The 20,155-nt window shown below is 38.6% G+C and overlaps 1 protein-coding gene across 1 annotated transcript in view; it reads left to right on the forward strand.

The window, feature by feature from the left end:
• The window catches only part of STK32B (serine/threonine kinase 32B), a 146,449-nt gene that overhangs the window by 96,550 nt on the left and 29,744 nt on the right, over nt 1-20,155 (forward strand). Inside the window, exons 5-6 of the mRNA XM_042871501.1 lie at nt 5,351-5,388; nt 14,473-14,562. Coding sequence (XP_042727435.1) covers nt 5,351-5,388; nt 14,473-14,562 — 128 coding nt within the window. The remainder of the gene's footprint in view (nt 1-5,350; nt 5,389-14,472; nt 14,563-20,155) is intronic.

The raw sequence follows: 20,155 nt of genomic DNA on the forward strand, positions 1-20,155 counted from the left end.
CCATATGCTTTACAGTCTTCTTCTATATGACTATTTAATCTATATAAGGAACACAAGTGTGGCTTCTTCCTTTTAGAGCAATTAAGATCATTCTCTTCTAGTCATTTTATCTGGTACTGGCAATATATTCACCTTATTTTCACACTCTTATTGAGATTTCTCAGACTCCTTATCAGCAGTTTTTTTTCTATGTCGCATAGCTAATTAGCATTATGTTACAACTACAGTGAATTGCAAAGCATTTGAATTTTAACCTCCTTTCATGCTAGAGATAAGCTATTTATTTGTCAACGGTTTATGGGCTGGTCCGGCCCAGTTCCGTGACCAGCAGGGCGGAGGGATCTGCGGATCCGAGCCTCTGGGAAAGGGGAAGCAGGGGACCCCAGAATACTTGAAAACAACAGCACTGATCTGAGGTGGAACAAATGATTTTACTAAATATAGTATTAGTAAAATACAATGAGAGAGAGAGAGAGAGAGTCTGTTTGAATTGTATAGACCTCACCACAATGCTGGGGTGAGAAGTGCAGTCCAGTTGAGTGACTGAAGTACAGACGGCGAAGTGCAGATGGCGAAGCGCAGGCGGCGAAGCGCAGATAGCGAAGCGCAGACAGCGAAGAGCAGGTGAAGAAGAAGGATCAGGTGACCTTGCTTGGAGTTATATCCCCTTGCTGACCGCAAAGTCTCCTGGGGAAATGTAGTTCTTCTCCGACGGACAAACATTCGGCAGATATCAAACCCCACCCCCAGTGCATTACATGATGTTATGGTGTGGAACACTGATGACCAAAAATCATAAAACCATGACATTATTCCTACTATTTTCTTCATGAGTATTTAAGCCCTGGGATAGATTTGAATATGTGCAAGCTCTGATTAGCTTCCATCTGCACTGGACTAACTGGACTATACCAAAGATTCCTTCCAGGTCCCTTATAAATCTTTCATGAACTTGTTTTTAGCCAAAAGGAAGAGGAAAAATAGTGATGAACAATTAGATGTGTTATGTTTCATAGATTCAAAATTCAGGTGGGAATGGACCTCCAGAACTGTTAAGAGTCCACTGTTCTGCAAAAAGCAGGGTCAGCTGTAAGATCAGAACAGGTTTCTTGACTTTTATTTAGTCAGGTCTTGAAAACCTCCAAGGATGGAAATTACACAACCTTTCCAATTCTGAATTTAGAAAATTATTAACCAAACTTAGTAATTCCTGGAAAGAATGTGGATGGAAACAGTGAATAAAACTGAAAATGTTTGAGCTTTAGTCCTTTACAATCAACAGAATCTTTTCAAGTGAGTTCAGGAGACTCTGATTGGCATATGCAATGAATATGAGTGACTCACTGTGTTACTCCACGTAGAAAGAATGTCTTCGGTGTCCACTTGACCTAGATATTAAAGACACAAATAGATTATCAATTATTCATTATTACTTGGAAAATACATGAAGCACCTTTTTAAGGTACTTCCATCCTTCAGGCAGCCTTATTTGACGTTCCTTGCTAGGTGAATGAAGAAAGCCAGAAATGGTTTCATAAGCAATAGCAACAAGTAGAAACTGAACCATATTTCTTCCAACCTTTTTTTCTCATTTGTTTTCAACTCTGCTTTTTTGGGTTGTTATATTAGTTACAATATATAACCTTGTCCTGTCAGTGAGTGAAGACTTTGAAATTTTTTCTGTTTCCATTTCTGTATTTTTTCTGTGTATAAAAAGAAGAACTGGAGTAGCACCAGCACAGAATGAGAAAGTCAAGGTTTAGAAATTAGTTATAGACAACTCTGTTGTTGGTGAATGATTTTGAAGGTAGCCCAGGGCTTTTCTGAGTCTGGACATGAGTAAGTTTGCTGTCTGCAAAAGTCTTTAGAATTTTCTAGTGAGCTAGTTCAATATACTGGGATTATGAAATGAGTATTTCAGTTCATTATATCAGCTAGGAGTATAAACAACAGGAAAACCCTGAAGTTAAGGAACTGAATTTCACATCCCTCTTTTCCACATTTGAACAAGTTAGCTAAAAGGAAAAACTTTTTCTGATGATGTGTAGTCAAAACAGAATTTCATTTATTTAACATTTCTGAATTTAACAGCTTAACTAAAGAGTTATTATCTTTTAAATCCATATCTCTACAGAAACAGCATTTTCACTATATAAATGAATTTAACCAGAGCATTTATTCAAAGGAACTAGCTGCCTTTTGGTGAACACCACAAGCTTTCCATTCTGAACATATCCTCTAACTATAACTGCAATGCTCTTACACTTTCCAAGTCTTCACACTGACTCTGTTGAAGCCAAATGTATTAAAGGTGCAAAGACATGACTGTGAGCTCATCCCTCTCCAGTCTGTAAAGCTTTCAACAAGGTGCCTCCAGTGGGGTGATCTTCGAGTTCTATGCTGTAGACTGGGAATAACTACATAATAGACTGCTACTGGAAAGCACACTTTTTAGTGTTAATTTGTGCTTTATTTTCTCATATATCTCATATATCACATATAGACAACTCCGGGCATGTGATCTGAAAACAGTAGTATCTTATGCTCAAGGGGAAAAACACACATAGGAAACTTGTTCCCCTTCTTGTTTAGGTTAGCCCATGACATTTACTTGCTGTAAAGTCAGTTTAAAAATATGAGATTGGAGACATGGTGATGAGTCTATCAAGTTGCGTCAGGTACAGATGAATCTATTAAGTTACCTCTGCAAGCTGATAGACCCTGCCCCCAGCTGCGGTCCTGCCTCAGAGAAAATGAGCAAAGACAGTGATGGAAAAGATCCCTCAGGTAAGAATCAGTATCAAGTATAAGCCACTGCTTGCATTAGTCACAGAAAGACAAGCAGAGGTATAATTTTTACTGCTCAGCTTACTGAACATTGCAGATACAACTGCATGTAAGATATATTTGACACTATATGCGGTTGACTAGTGGATTTGTCAGTGTCTTTTCTGGTGACAATAAAAATACGCAGTCTATGTAATAGTGCAAAACCATAATAGATATTCATATTGTTTAAAATCATCTTCTTAAAAAAAAAAAAAGAGAAAAGGCATGTACCAGTTACATGTCCCAAGTTCCCTGGGAGACACATTGCTATAGACTTGACAGTAGCTCATAAAGTCAAATATTTCCTTTCTCTCAGTTTTATTCTCAGGGAAGTACTCATGATTTTATCATTCCAGTCCTAAGAGTTGGGTTTTTTTTCCTCAGTTTGTTGAAAACAGTATGAAGAATGAATTTATCACTGATATTAACAAGCCACAGAATGGCACTCATGGATATGACTGTAACTCCAATTTTTCACCCATATGAGAAGTGCAGAGTCATATTATGCTTGTTAAGTCTTGTAAAGACAAAGTTTTAAATATTTAATTCAATAGTTATTAGTCATAATTGCAAGTTCATTTCCACTGAAAATCATGGTGTACTATATAGTCATGGGCCAGATACAAAGTTGTTGAAATCACAGTTCAATCTCTTATTGGGAAACAGTTGTCAGTAATTAGAGATCAGCTCGTTACTAGCAAATATATTTGATATCAGATGAGAAGTAGCTTTTCTGAAAACTGTCTCATTAGCTGAGAGATAACGTATAAAACTACATATAAAAATGTATAACATTTCCTATGCTAATTCGACAAAAGTCTTATAAAAAAGGCATTCAAACCTACAGTTCATCTGTATCTCATAACGTCAGCCATGTGAAATCAGAGGAAGGAGAGTTTCTGATATGGTAAGCTATGTGCCAAGAGAGTGTGAGGAAGAGGAAAGAAACAAGTTAGAAATCAGAGATTTGTGGTTGACATGGATTCTAGGAGAGATTTCCTCTTTATATTACAAGTATATATCAAACTTTCTCCTGAATCAGACCACTATAGATAGCCTGTAAGTTATACAGAAGAAAAGCAGGTGTTCACACTGAAATATTAGTATAAATTTCCATTCCAGATGGTAACGCATAGTGAGATCATTTTCCTTATGCACGCACACATCCTACAATATTATGCAGAACGTGATTCAAAACAATTCTTTATTTATTCTGTTTCCCAGCTTTTGCTTCACAAACTGTAAATATAATCTTCGTGTACTTCATATTTTCATATGATTCTCAGGAAAAGCTAAAAAGTTTGGAATTCATAGTATTAGGCTGCAAGTTGACTTTTGTCAACAAAGATATCGAAGTCGCTTCATACATAATGTATACAGATGCTATTGCTATCTTATTCCTGAGATTTCCTTCAGAAATCATTCTACATTTAAAGTAAAAAAAAAAAACTTCTGATGCAATACTATCCTTTTGCAACACTTCATTCTTCTCTTTATTCCATTCATGGGAAAACTAGGTAAAATTTGTTAGTGAAATCTAAATATGTGTAAGTACATATTTCAGACAGGATTTATAGTGAAACGTTTAAATCAGAATAATCAAGTCATCCTTTGGCTGCATTAAAATACACAGATCTTTGGAATACATTTTTCAATGCCTTCTCTTCTGAGATCTGTGAAGAATTTAGCCCAAGAGGCAAATATTTTGCACAAGGCAGATCAATGTATCTCCCCTTCAGGAAATGCAATACTGCTTCAAAATTGTATTAGGTGTGAGCTGCCAGTGTGAAGGCACTGTCCAGCAGTGGTGAAGAAAAGTTGTCTCCATTGTTCTTGACAGCAGAGTAAAGGTCAACTTAAAAAGACAAGCATGGCTCTCTAACCAGTGTCTTTTCTTTGTGCCAAGAACATCAGAGTTGAGCTGATGTTTTGATACATCACATCCCACATTTCCTTAGCACCACCCCTTTTCCAAGCCTGCTATTTACCATTACAAGCAGACACGTGTAGATTCAAGTGCTAAAAAGGGAGCTGCTAGACCTGCTTGAGTAGTATAAGATCTAGCAGGACTCTCCAATATGTGAGTGATTCATGCATATGAGCATGGCAGATTAGTAGGTCTGGCAGAAAGGATAGATCAGTGATGTTCCCAGTTAACTGATTTCTTGTGTCTGTCACATGCAGAGTCCCTGAGGCAATCAGGCACGTCCAGGATGCGAATCTTCCATTTTGTTGTTCCCACTACTTTAAAGAGTAAAATACATCTTGAAAGCCAAATCTTTGTCAATGCTAACCATATGAAAACAAAAACATATGAAAGAGAAACCTAGGCAACATCTTTAGTATGCATGCTTTCAAGGCAGTAAATAATGTAGATAAAAATCATTTACCTTTGTATATGATATGATTTTCATTGCTCTAATTTAAGTTACTTGGCCCCTGCAAACATATGGAAAACATTTTTAAATTGCACATTTTCTTTTGCTATGAATTATAATACACGCATTTTCTTATTTTACAGGGATATCAAACCTGACAACATATTACTGGATGAACATGGTGAGTAAATATTGACTGCATTCTCCAAGATGCCTCTAATTTGTGAGCTGTCTGTGATATGGTGGATCATGGTTTTTAAGTAAGCTTGAGCTGCAGGATTCCAGTTGAAATCTGGACATTCTGCACATCCTCCTGTCCAATTGGCAGTTTTGCAACATTCATTCCTATGGAAAAAAAAAAAAAAAAAGCTGATCTGAATTGAACATGAAAGAATTAATAGGAATGAGGATCACCAGGGACACCAATCAAAAATAAGTTAATATTTTAATAACATGATTACTGTAAGTCACTGAGGGTAGGGAAACCCTTCAGAGGGATTTAGATAAGCTGGATCACTGGGCTGATATGAATGTGATGAGGTTCAACAAGGCCAAGTGTCGGGTCCTGCACTTTGGGCACAACAACTCCATGCAGCATTATAGGCTTGGGGATGAGTGGCTGGATGAGTGTGAAGAAGAGAAGGACCTGGGGGTGTTGGTTGATGCTCAGCTGAACATGAGCCAACAGTGTGCCCAGGTGGCCAAGAGGGCCAATGGCATCCTGGCCTGCATTAGAAACAGTGTGGCAGCAGGAGCAGGGAGGTGATCGTCCCCCTGTACTCAGCATTGGTGAGGCCGCACCTCGAGTACTGTGTTCAGTTTTGGGCCCTTCACTACAGGAAAGATGTTGAGGCCCTGGAACGTGTCCAGAGAAGGGCAACAAAACTGGTGAGGGGTCTGGAGCACAAGTCTTATGAGGAGCGGCTGAGGGAGCTGGGATTGTTCAGTCTGGAGAAGAGGAGGCTCAGGGGAGACCTCATTGCACTGTACAACTTCCTGAAGGGAGGTTGTGGTGAAGAGGGATTTGGCCTCTTCTCCCATGCAACGAACAGGACCCAGGGAAATGGCTGCAAGTTGTACCAGAGGAGGTTTAGGTTGGACATGAGGAAAAACTTTTTCTCTCAGAGAGTGGTCAGGCACTGGAATGGCTGCCCAGGGAGGTGGTGGAGTCGCCGTCCCTGGCAGTGTTCAAGAGGCGCCTGGATGAGGAGCTGCGAGATGTGGTTTAGTACTTGTGGTAGCAGTGGTAATGAGAAGACAGTTGGACTAGATGATCTTACAGGTCATTTCCAACCTTGTGATATACTATGATTCTATGATTCAATGATAATCGCTCTTTAGGGACCTTCCAATACAGCAGTACCAAGCATCTATTTTCTGTACTGAAATCATGAAGGATTAGGAAATTTCAAATAGCAAAATATTGTTCATCTGAAATTATTTTCCTAAATTTAGATGCGAAATCTGAAATTTGCCTCTAAAATGCCTGTAAAATTTTCATGGTTCTACATATAGTTCTGGCTCAAAAAATACTTAAAAATGTCTAACAACATAATCAGCTTTGAATTTTCAAGACTATTTCCATGATCTCAAGGAAAAAATGTGCTGAGTGAATAAAAATTCTGACTTTTTTTTTATGAGAACCATACAGATGCAGAGAATATATGAAGTATTTTGCTAAAATGAAATGCATCTTTTTGCAGCCATTTATAGCAAGGATACGAGAAAATATAACAAAAGCAAGTTTTGACCTTGTATTAATTAGAACAGAAGTACAAGACAGACAAAATGGAAATTAACATGTGTTTGCTGCTGGGAAAGACTTGTTTTGCTTTATACACTTCAGAAATCGACTAAGAGCAGTTAATCTCTGAAAAAAATACAGACTTGAAATGATGCCAAAGATACAATTATTTTTCAAAATCTGTTGTAGAGCTGCTGGGTCAGCATGTTAAAGTTGATTAAAGAAGTAACATTTAAGACAGCTGGAATTTACCTCTGGGAATACTGACGCCAATAAAACTTAATGATATTTCAGTCTTAAACCATCTAGGACTTCAGGAATTTAGTGTTTCAGACTCACATGTGTTAATTTTCCCTAGACACTAATATCAGCAAATAAGCATGAAATAGAAATATCTTGTCTTTAAGTCCTGTGTGAATTAAAGATGGAAAGGCAACATGAAATGACTATGAGTGTTAAATCTCTGATTGACAGCCTTTGAAGTAGTTACGCCTATCTCTCCTTGCTCCTCAGCAAGGTCAGTTACAACACAAAATCAGCCTCTTGGAAGTGCTTTCCTATGGGATCCAATGTAGTGTAGATGAGCTATGCAAGAGCCAGCAGTATGTTGCAGAATTACATTTTGGTGACTACAAAATATTCAGCAACAAAATTAGCTAGTGCCAGCTTGGAAATATTGGGATGGATAGCCCCTGCTCTGCAAAGCAGCATGGTGCTTCACCAGTCTTTACCAAGGTAGACCTTGGTGAGCAGAATTAATCAGCTCACAGACCTGCTGTGTCTGGGTGCTGTAGTTCTCCCAGTCTGGGCAAGAGACCCTATACTCACTAAATGAGATGACGATGTAGTAGTAGTGTCATGCTGGTCATCATCGTTTATTTATAGATACAGACTCATTTAGATCATCTGATCCATTTTGGTTGTCTGCACTTAAGCATTAATATCTATTTCTCTTCAGTGAATAATACAGAGGAAGTTTTGTGTAAAGATATAGAAAACCAAATTTTGCATTTAGACACATGAATCCTATCCAAAAGCCCTAAAAAAGCTTCAATTTAAATGCAACACTGTATGGGAACTGCTGAATCATGGCCTGAACCTCTGATAGATCACCTGAGGTGAGCAATGAGTCAGCCCTGGGAGCACAGGTGAAAGCAATTCACCTATGCTGTCAGAAGAGGTGGAGGCAGGCTCCACGTCTTCTAGAACCCATTTAAGAGCTGACTAGCAGTAAGGAAGGATGTCTTCTGGAGATTGCTCCTTTGGAGTTTCATAGGGAGTAGAGGATATGGGTAAGTATTCTATCTATTCTCTTTTGGTATAATAACTGCTTAGCCAAACTCTCTGGTATGTTTCGTAATTATAACATCTGTACATTCATTGATTATATAGACACTTCACAGTAAAACAATTTTTTTGAGGAACCATCAACTTTCACTTAGCAAAAATAAATAAATAAGCAATTGTTCAATATATGTGTGTGTAAGGTAAGCAGCTTCTTTACTCTGTTTCTGTTCGTATGGCTGTTGCATTTGAACAAATCCTCACTTCCTGTAGTGTAGGAACTTAAGTGTTCTGCTGAAGTTCTGATGTAGTAGTGGATGAGTTTGGTCATCATAAGAAGTGTCATACTATATAAGAACTGTGAAAACAGATAATTAAGATAATATTTAAGCCTCTAGCAGAAGATGACTGTCAGATGTCCTTGAGATATTCACTCTCTCGTGATGGGAGAGATTAGAAACATTTTCAGGGTGCTGCAGCAGGAACATTGGCGTCCCTTTTTTTTTTGGTTCAAACTCTAAATTGAACTAAGTAAACAAATCTCTTCTGTTGTGTTTTCTTCTCTCCCAGAAGGCTTATAACTATCAATAACCTCTAAATTTAGCAGTAGAGTTCTCTTCTAGCATGTGCCTCAAATAGATACTCCAGTAACAACTGAAAAAACTGCTTTGTGGTTCATGGCATCTACTATTATTTTATTATACAGAGAAAAGAACTACAGAAATCTCCTGATAACAGTATTCTGTTCCCTCCACCACTCTTTTCACATTAATGGCTTAAATCCATATATCTGAAATGATAGTGTTTAGGACTAAAGATTGACAAGTCTGGTCTATGTTGTATTTTTCCTGAAATGTCAAAGAAATTAACGATCCCTTTAAATATTTCCGTGATCTATTAGTTGTTGCATCTGAGGATGTCTGAAATATAGAAAAACAAAGAGTATTAATCATATTAGGATATTGGTTTTTTGTGTTTTTTTTTTTTTTTCTTTCAGAGATGATAACTTGTTCTTTCTATAGCTACTTAACAGCATTATTAGCACTTCAGATCATTCTGCAGAAATCATGAGGCTCCCCTTTTGACATCCAGATTTTGTGTAGTGCAGAGCAACCAAACTGTTACTATACTGTTTCCAAGAATTTGCAAGGGTTTGATTTCCTGTCAGGCAAGTGTGAAATGATGTCTTGAAACAAGATACAGCAAGGTTTCTGCATGGCATTCTGCATTTCCTTTCCCAAGGAAGACTGGGTTGATGATTGGACTAGATCATCTTAGTGGTCTTTTCCAACTCTAATAATTCTATGATTTAAAGAATTCACCTCCAGATCATACACGGGATCCCAGCCAGTATTCTACCACAGTCAAAAGATCATCTCCACAGACAGTGTCCGCTGCCAATTCTAGTCATCAGATGCTTCGGTGATCCTTATCACCTGCAATTTTTATATTAGGTTGTTAGTAAAGCTTTGTATATTCCCATTAAAATCTGGATGGGTCTCTGTTAATGAATTCTACTACTACTTCTTTGAAGCTGCTGCCAAAACTGGCCTTTACAACCACATGGAGAAACAAGTTCTACCAGTTCACCATCTTTTATAAAAGTGTTTTCTTTCATTTGTTTTGAAACATGCTGCTTGCATTCACTTTATTCCTCATTTTTATGACATCCCAAAACTCCTTTAAAAGCTTTTATAATTGACTGGTTTATTGCTTCTATCAGTAATAATTTTACTCAATAATCATTTCTCTTAGGAGGGAGAAAGGTAGATTCAAGTTGGTGTGTTATTTGCCTTTTTATATACAACTATATTATTTTATGATCATCAAATCTTTCCTTAAAAGTCTATTTCCTTGTTTATGTGAGACTCTCAACTCTCATTTGGAAATTAACATCAAGTTTGAAAAATGTAGACAATGAGCAATCTTTGGTCTTAAAACTAAAAATAGGATGAATAAAAATCACCACCCATAAATTCAATAGTTTAAGCCCTGAATGCTGACTCCTGAACACACCTTAAGCAGGACCATCAGGCTTCTAGCAATCTCCTGATGATGAGTGTCCAGCTGCCAAGGCATGCAAAGATCATCTGGATGCAAGATGACACTCTTGTACTCAATATAGATGAATGTGAAGAACTGGTTTTTAAATAGTTTATAGAGTTCGACCTTCTGGGCAAAGTAGATCTGAACATGATCCAGAATATTACTATGCAGAGATTTCTTATCAGCTCTGATGCATGCTGAGCTGGTGGCATTAACTCCAGACTGGTATTTTTTTCTTTCTGTCCTCAGATTCACCCCTTCGCTTTCATACCCTAGAATATTAAAACTCATTGAAACTTGTTAGTCAGCCAGCCTCAGCCACCTATCAGAACTTGTTTTAATAACAATTATGATCTATTCTCATTTAGCAAAAAAAAAAAAAAAAAAAAAAAAATCAGTTATAGTCAAAGATGATTTGTTTTATGCCTTAGATATTTGGTGGATATGTGATAAACTGATGTACACGTGCCCTATTTGTTTATACCTCATGCATTCTTTCTGAGATGCACACAAAGCTTTAAAGGGTCATATACTGTCTGTAGAAATTAACTTACAGATTTGCCTTACTTGGCAGCACACTAGAGGAATGCAGTTCTTGAAATAATTGTCATTGAGATTCTTTCTACTGAAGATTAAGGGTAGTTATGGCACTAAAGGACATAGTCTAGTGGGCATGGTGGTGATGGGTTGATGGTTGGACTAGATGATCTTAGTGATCTTTTTCAGCCTTTATGTTTCTATGAAATATACGTGTATACTTAGCTGAAACTGGTGCAATCAGACTTGAAATAACCATTTTGCAGAGAGCTGGAGAAATGTATGCATTTGCCTCCTCCACTATCTGCTATCCTCTCATTATCAGATGGAGTCATGCATCCTAGGACATTAAGCAAAGAACTCTTCTGTTGTGATACTTGAATTTATTTAGGTTCTGTTGAATCTGCTGTGCATTGCCCAGCTTCGCAGCTCTTAATAGCCAAATCCAGGTGGTGCTGACATACTGTTCAGTCCAGTACCGTACTTGGTACCTGAGAAGGTAGCCAGGATACTGGACTTGAGCTTGATGGTCAGTTTTTCTAGATAAAATCCGGAAAGAGAGATCAAGTACAAGGCGTGAAGCTCAGAAGGTAAAATGACCCTGTGAACTGAAATTTTGGAAATAGATTAAAATAGCCAGAACTGTTGTATTTTTACTGCAGAAATAGTTATCTTTCATCCCTCCCTCTACTCTGTCCTGGTGAGGCCTCACCTTGAGTACTGTGTCCAGTTCTGGGCTCCCTGGTACAAAAAAGACAAGGATCTCCTGGAAAGAGTCCAATGGAGGGCCACAAAGATGATCTCTTCCTATGAGGAAGGGCTGAGCAACCTGGGTCTGTTCAGCCTTGAGAAAAGAAGATTCAGGGGGCATCTGATCAGTGTCCATAAATATCTAAGGTGCAGGAAGCAAAGGGACAAGGTCAGACTCTTCTCAGCAGTGAGTGGCAATAGGACAAGGGGAAATGGCCACAAATTGAAGCACAGGAAATTTTGCACAAATGCATTTAAGAACTTCTTCACAGTAAGGGTGACAGAATGCTGGAACAGGTTGCCCAGTGAGGCTGTGGAGTCTGCTGCTCTGGAGATGTTCAAAACTCACCTGGGTGCCCACCTGGTCTAGGATCTGCTCTGGCAGGGTGGTTGGACTACTCTCTAGAGGACCTTTCATCCCCTACAATTCTATAACGCATGTGACTACATGCATCTGCAGCCATAAAAATGTCATAGAGACTGATTAGAAAGGCTCATAACAAACTGGGGTCTGTTTGCAGTCCTTATGGCAGCACAACCACCACCTACCCAGAGGACACCTTTCCGGTCCTCCATGGCAAACTACCAGCCCTCTAAGCGTCAAGCAAAATCTGTGTTCAGGCACCCCAGAGGCTGTAGAAGAACAAAGGTGTTCTTTTTTCCAGAGATACAGATGTGGTTTTGCTGTGTGGTGCTGTGAGCATGGGAGCAAAGCATTACTACTTTATCACCAGCAGCATGCAGAGCTCTCAAGCCTATCTACTTTCCTTACAGAGAGGCATTTTTAACAAAACACACCAACTAACATTTATAACCCTTCACACATGTGCTACTTTGGTTTTGTTAAATGAAAAGAAATTTAATAAAAGGGAGAGAAAACAGTGCATTGCAGGAGAGGCAATTTTCATTACAAATCAACTGTTTGGATCAGTTTGAATGGAATATTATGTGATAGGTGTTTTGCAACAGGCTATCATGCTGGCATTCTAATAGGGAGAATCATTTACAGTAGTGTCACTTAAATGACACAACTTTATAAAAAAAAATTCTTAGTTTTCAAGATCGTTGTAGCTTTTCATTCTACAGTGCACGTGGAATTAAAGCATCAATGCCATGGACTGCCTGTGTGTGGTTCAATTGTCCTTCTCAATAAGCATTCTGCCATCATGTTCTACTGCAGAAATGAACTGCAGTTCTCCTCACTAGCCATGAGCTGCAGCCAGCAAGAGGGAGGAATGCCATCTTGGAAACTGGTGGCAAGACAGGCTGTGCTCTCTGACTGCTTTTATGGGAAGCAACACCTTCCACTCTCTATGAAGGAATTACTTGCTCTGCTCAATGCTTTTGTTTACCTTTTGCTCATGTTTTTTGGGCAGGGTGTCTTAGGAGGAAGCATCACCACAACAGAAGGAGTTCTTGCGAAGACTAAAAAATGTGTAAAGCACTTAATCAAAAACTTCTGCTATGTAACCCATTTGAAAAAAAATATGTTTAAGTTTGGAAATGAGATGTGCCTTCTTCCATTTTACTTTCAAAAGCATCCTAGGTCTGGCCAAATGAGGGGATTCTGAGAATTTCAGTTCACGTATGGCTGAAGACTGTTTGGAGGCTGGCAGGTACATTTCCTGGAGACTTTGAGTAGGATCTAGGTCAGATTGTCAAAGCAGTGTAATCGTTCATTGAGATTGCTGTTCCTCAGTCTGGCACTGGGGAAATGTTCAGTGTCAGGACCACAGGCAAATCAACTTTTACGTTCTTTTCATCTTTGACTGCTTCATGCCCAAAGCCTGCTCCACGCTGTGGACTGAGTGAGTTTGAGATCCTGATTTTAAAAAAGAGGAGGGGAAAGTATCAGAGGAACTCAACGTTCAGGACTCCACCTAAAGGCAAGATGTCTCAACTATGATTTGAGTGTGTGGCTAAGCTGGGGAAGGGAGCACCTATCCACGTCCTCCACAGTGGCATTGCCAGGTGGAATCACAGGCAAAGCGTCCACAGCAGGAACTAGCCCCTAAGTAGAAGATGCAAAACATACCAGCAGATTTATGCAGACAACATTGTGCAGATAGATACATTTTCATTCTGGATTTGCATTCAGTTTACTTGCCTAAGGCAGATGAGAATTAGCAACTATTGCCTTGCAATGGTAAAGCAATTTACCCTGTGCTTGCCATAAATCACCCTAGGGAAAAAGTAATGATGGTATGTTTGAGCCATCCAACCTGATTAGCTGAGTTTAAATCAGCAGTCTTGGTCAGGCAGCAAGTCCATGGTCTGTATTGTGTCAAATATCTTTCATCTTGTAATCTGCTGTCAAAGGAAGGATTGTCTGGGACCTGCTGCTGTTACACAAATGCTCCTCTGCTACCATGAATCTAATTTTGTAGTTATTGTATTTTTAAAATACCCTTTTTCTTCTCAGCTCCCTTTTTGCCCCAAGGACACCCTGAAAAAGCCAGGCTGATTGTAACACAAAGTGGATGTGATGGCAGACAGGTGTCATGAGTGCAGGAGATTGTGAGGGATGGCTCTAGTTAGAGAAAAGGTGAGGTAGAGTTCACACATCACTCCAAGAAATTCAGCACTGTTCTGTGCATTACTGCTCCGAAAAGACAATTGCTGTCCTTGGTTCTCACAGAAGGAGGAGGTTCAGGGACGGTCAGAAGTGAGGTTCAGTGTGCAAACAAATAATAGATACAACCATGCAGGGGGAAAAAAAGCATGTTTTTTTTTTTTTTTTTTTTTTTGTTGTCGTTACTTTTTTTTTTTTTTTTAGCTATGAGCTGTGCTTAATAGTAAATCATAAGACATTAAAACAGATTTATCAGTTAAACACTGAATAAAGCAAGGAATGTTTGTAAGATGTGCTATTTTGACTTCTGTTTTTACTTTGTATAATTGCAGGACATGTTCATATCACTGACTTTAACATTGCAACCATAGTAAAAGGCTCAGAAAAGGCTTCATCTATGGCTGGCACAAAGCCCTACATGGGTAAGTTTTCAAGACAGTTTCAAAAACGTAAGAAAATTCACACATGAAGGTTGACTCATGGTATATTAAAAGGATTTTAAGTTGTAAAATATATAGCAAATTTGATTGGCTTCTTTTTTATGAGTGTGTTAGCAATAGAAAATATCAGAGATGAAGGAACTGGGCAGGAACGTGGTCTCCACTGTGCTTTTAGTCAGGGTCTACTTGGTTTTGTGAAGTCAGGAAAGGCTCAGCTGTGATTTCCCCACAGCTGGAGACAAGAATAAATGATCATTTTCACTGCTGTGGTTATGATCTAGCAGAGAACACGTAATGTCTGTTAAAATGTATCTATGCACATCCTTAATTGCTCTGCTATGTTGAATACCTCAAAAATTTGTCTAACTAACCACTTAAGTACTTGCCCTATAGTTCTAAGGGGCATTTTATACCTTTTAATCATGTATTTAAAATGCATATCTTGAAGGCTGGGAGAGTAAAATGTGATTTTATTTTATCTGTATATGTATCTCAAAGTTAAGCATCTTGGATAAGATGATAATTCAAATTTTCCCCTGGAGCTGAAGGACAGAAGGCATCTCCTGTAGGTCATTTGTCCCGCAAAGTTATCTGCTAGCTTCCTCAACTAATATGTGTGATTTGTCCCACCTGTGGCTTTCTACTCATCTGCTATTTTAATTCTGTCTGTACGCAGAACTACTATAGCATGAGGAGATGACTAGCTAAAGGCAAAATATATTTAGGTTCTGGAAGCCAGAAATGTGCTATGAGCATGCCTGCTAGACCTTCTCTTGTAGACACATGTGACAACTATACATTGAAAAGTACTGATAAATTACCGTATTCTGAAAATGTCATTCAGGGAAGCAAAGGCCACTTTGCTATCTCACTTCTGCAAAATGGCATGGAATAAGAGCATTTGCCAAAGAACTAGGAATTACCACGTTTTTCTTTTCATAGCGCAAATAGCACTATGCCAACCTGCTATTAATGAAGCAGACAAACATCTTCAGGACACCTCCATACTGGCTGCAAACCTCACCTAGGCACAGAAGCAGAGCTGTGTTTTTCAGAAACGGGTCTCCTACTTTGGGGGTTAATAGAATACATTAACATACGTTGCCAAACTGAGTCACTTGAGCTCATGCCAACCTGATGCTTTGTAGTTGACTTCTCTACATGTATTCAACAGAGATCAAGAAACATTCTATGTAGACCTGGCTCAAGCATTTAGGCTATGCAGAGGTATAAGGCTTCAGAATTTCTTTTTCCAGTATTTTGCACTGGTAAGCTTTAGCCAATTCGATTCCATGCCTCTACGTGGACAAGATGGCCCATGTGACACAGGCATTGTCTAGGAGAGTAAGTCTGGGTACTGAGCTTCCCCTTGGAGCCAGAATCTGAGCATTTGCTGTTGCAAATGTTTCTTATTGGGAAAGGGAAGAGAGGAAAAAATGCTGCCACTTCGCTTACATCAGCAGCTTTTGTTTCAAAAGATTATTTTGTCCACATGCTGTGATTTTGTTTATGAAAACAAAAATCAGGAAAAAAAAAAAGCAATTTTTCTCTAGAAGTAATTTAACCTCATCCCAACAAATGCAGATAAATAGCTGTACAATGGACTTGTTAAACTGATTAAACTTGCTGAAATTCCCTTACACACAAGATGAAAGGAATATTAAAAAATGCTAAAGCTTTCAGGACAGTAGTCTTGCATTTCAGTTAAAAGTTTGTTTCAGAGCTCACAGGTTCTACTTAAATAGCTGCCTGCAATCTTTTAGGAGCCATGGCCATTAGATTAGGGATGAAATTTAAAAAAAAAAAAAAAAAAAAAAAAAAAAAAAAGAGAGAGACCCCATCCTTATGGAATTTCTAGTTCCCACCTTCATCCTAAGGAGGAGTTACTTGTTCTCTGTGTAGCTGGCACTTTCCAAGAGATGGTACATTTGATGCAAAGATCCTCAAATTCAGGCTGTCTAAACTCCACTTACATCCCACTCCATGGTATTGCCCATTTACAAGAAAAAAATGGAACTTCTTGTAATCAAGGTGATTGTAATGCAATCACCTTCCCAGCATAACAGCACAAGAAAGTTTCTCTGGCCTATGTCTGGACTGCCATAGGCAGCTGAGCCAAGGTTGCCACTCTCTACTGCTCTCATTCATCTTCCTTCCTCACATCTGTCTTCCTCATTCCTTGTCTTCTTCCAACCTCTTTGACAGACTGCATCAAACTCTTCACTGAGTTGAAGTAACTCAGCGGCAGAGTGCTCCTTTTTTTTATTTTTATTTTTTTTTCTTAGTAGTACTTAGTAGTACTAGTGTTAGTTTTTTTTTTTTTTTTTTTTTTTTTTTTCCATTTCTGGAAGCTAAATTAGCTACTGGAGGGTTCCTATGAGAGCCCTAGCTGACTTCAGAAAGGAGATGCATTAGAGAGCTGGAGAAGGGAAAATGGGCCATCTGGTTTCACCTCAGCCTATAGGGCCGTTATGTCTCTGAACCTGCCTCTCTTATAGGCAGCAGTTTCACAACAGGAAAACAACAACAAACACAATAAAAGACCAGAAAGGAAACCAACAAACTAATAACAGAAAAATGGTGTCTTTACAGAGAGACTAGAGCACAATTCACCAGCTTATTTCCTTTCCAGTGTTCCTTCCTATCCTCTTAAAAATGGGGAAAAAAACTACAGAAGTCACAAGTTTGGCCTTTTCTACTCTGAAAGATTCAGCAGTTATCTTTGCATTTATTTTGGATTGTGAGAAGGCAGGAAAGCACTTAGAGATGTTAAAATTCTCTGCTTCATGTGAAAAATAATGGGTGAGAATTCTCTGAACAAATTAGGTATTTAAGCTTCAGCAAAACTCAGACATGAAAAGGTTAACAGATATGGCCAGACACTCGATGCTGCTTTTTCCTCTGAATGTGTCGATTTTACTTCGTTTTGTCTTTCAATTTTGTGAAAAATTATATTTTAAGTTAAGTACTAGAAGTACTTCTCAGCTGCAGAGCTCAGGTTAGATAAGTGTGGTTTTGTGGTTTTTTTTTTTTTTTTTTTTTTTTTTTTAACTCCTGATGTTTAAGTCCATACAATTTCTGCCTTTAATGCTGTATCTCGCTTTCCACATAGGATCTATATAGGCCATCTAGACAATCAATAGGAAACAGAGAAAAAAAGAAGTGGGGAATAAGACACCATTTTTGGTGGTAAGCTTTCATTATAGAGTCATAGAATTATAGACTGTGGAAAAGACTTATCAGTCTGACCTACCACATTCACAGAACTATACATCTCCTGGATACCTCCAGCAGTGGGGGGACTCCACCAGTCCCTGGGCAGCCCATGCCAATACTTGACCACTGTATTCATGAAGAAATCCTCCCTAATATTCCATCTAAACCTCCCCTGGTGCAACTTGAAGCTGTTTGCTATCACATCCTATCACTAGATGCTTGGGAAAAGATTACCAGGAATTTAAATCATAATTTAACCTCAATATAACAAGACAAAATCACCTTCAGTTATTGGCTGAGCACCAGAACTAAGGGAACTTAGTGGCTGCTGTGTTATGCTGTCCTGGTTTTTGTGATGGTAAGGGTATGAGTTGTGACAAGAGTTGGTTCCCCCTCTGGGTTATATAGAAAGTCTCACTCCCACATGGATCTTATTATATTTAATCAGATATGAGGGCACACTGCAGTCCTCTCTTTAAGGGAGGTTCTTAGAGGATTTCTCACTTCCTTCCAGTGGTCAATTTAAGGAAATATGTATATTTTTTAAAAGCTGTATTTAATGCTTCTATTTGAAATCTGATTGGAGTAGGCTGATACTGCTAGGAGCAATTTGCTTGCATGCAGCATAACTGCATAAAACAGGTATTCGGGAGAAAATGTAGTGAATCTATATCATAAAACTATACTACCTGTTCTGATTAAGATACAGATCTTACAATTTTAAGCATGGCCTTCCTGCTCCTGAACTTTTTTTCCTGCCTATTTGCCTATTTACTGAATGGTTACTGAACATTGTGTATCTGAACCTGAATATTTCTTCAGAAACCTAGGCGGTTTCTCTACCTTCCTCCTTCCTGGCTGATAAAATGTGAGCCTTAATCTGATTTAGGAAACTTTTGCGTATCACCCATACCTAATGTTATCATTACAAACTTGCTGCTCAGATCTACCAGTGACTGTGAAGGTTGTCAAAGGTTTTATTGTGTCAGGGCACTAGTTTGCAATATTGGCCCTCCAGCCAATTTTGTTGGTTGGTTGACTGCAAAGCAAAATATTAAGCATTAAAATGCATCTAAAAAACACTATAGATAATGTCTATCCCCCATTCTTGGCTTATTTATGAAGTATTTGAGTCCTAGAGCATATGCTTTTTACTCCCTGAAATATTTCCTTTTGAATGATGGAATTTCCATACATCTGGATGTTATTCAGGAATGTTGCAAGAGCTTTCCACTTACAATATGTTTCTGTTCTTTTTTTGTTTCTGGTGGTAGGGGAGTTAGGTAGAGGCTGTGGGGCTTTCTTCAGCAGAGACTGAAGTTATACAAATAATGTACTATGCCTGAACTTCAAATCAATCAAATAAAAAATATTTGGTGATATAAATACACCTGAAAAAAAATCCAGAGCCAAAATAACAGCAGTAAATTACCTGGAAAAATTCAGCTACCCTTTCCTGCCTTGCATGCTTGCTATCTCAGATTTTCATGGCTGCTTTCATAGGTTGCTGTCATGGTGACGAATAGCTGCATGTCTGAGATTACCAGAGAAGTGTGGATTTACAGAGAGGTCCGCCAAACTTTTAAAACGTATGAGTCACCTATCTATTAATTAATAGTGTGTGGGAGTACTACTGGAGTCACAGGAGAGCTAGTGGATGTCCTGATATCAACTTTACAGGTAAAGTAAAAATATACTGTTCCTGAGGCAAGTACAATATATCAGGTACAAATTTGGAGTTAGATTTTCAGAAGCATTCAAACATGGCTTTATTTGTGTTCACAATAAGCAGTGCTCTGAAATGAAACAGGTCTTTACAGGCAGTTGCTATTCAAGTGCATTTAAGGCAGTGTTTTCTAAAAAATCCTACTCTTTCTACAGAGGGTTTGACTGCCTATTCACAGAGTTCTGCTGGTGCTGTCTCTACTGACCTTTTGATCTCAAGGAAATATCATGAGTTCTGCTTCTTCTGATAAGCAAGAATTGAGAGCAGATGTGAGGCTGGGAGGTGCTCAGATAAATGCTCCCCTGTGTTGGTGAGATTCCAGCTTGTTCTAGGAGCACCTGGCTGAGGGGATTAACCACTGAGCTGCAAGTAGGTATTCATGTTCAGGCTCTGCTCTGATGTTGAAGAGTAGAAGTACAAATAGCCTAAAAAGCTCAAGAGATCAGGAAATAAATTTTTTTCTTTTTTTAAACCTGCCTGAAAAAGACCTTATGCAACGTGGAGCTCAGCAGGTTGCTGTGAGAGGAAAGACAAATCCAGCAGAGGGGGGAGAAGAAACAATGTGCAGCGACTTCTTGCAGTGCAACGGAGAATTTCTGCCCTCTGAATCACTTCTGTTCTTGGGTCAAAAAA

This window comes from Lagopus leucura, unplaced genomic scaffold (assembly GCF_019238085.1).
Source record: "Lagopus leucura isolate 7727_CA_CO unplaced genomic scaffold, USGS_WTPT01 Super-Scaffold_100004, whole genome shotgun sequence".
Lineage (NCBI taxonomy): Eukaryota > Metazoa > Chordata > Aves > Galliformes > Phasianidae > Lagopus > Lagopus leucura.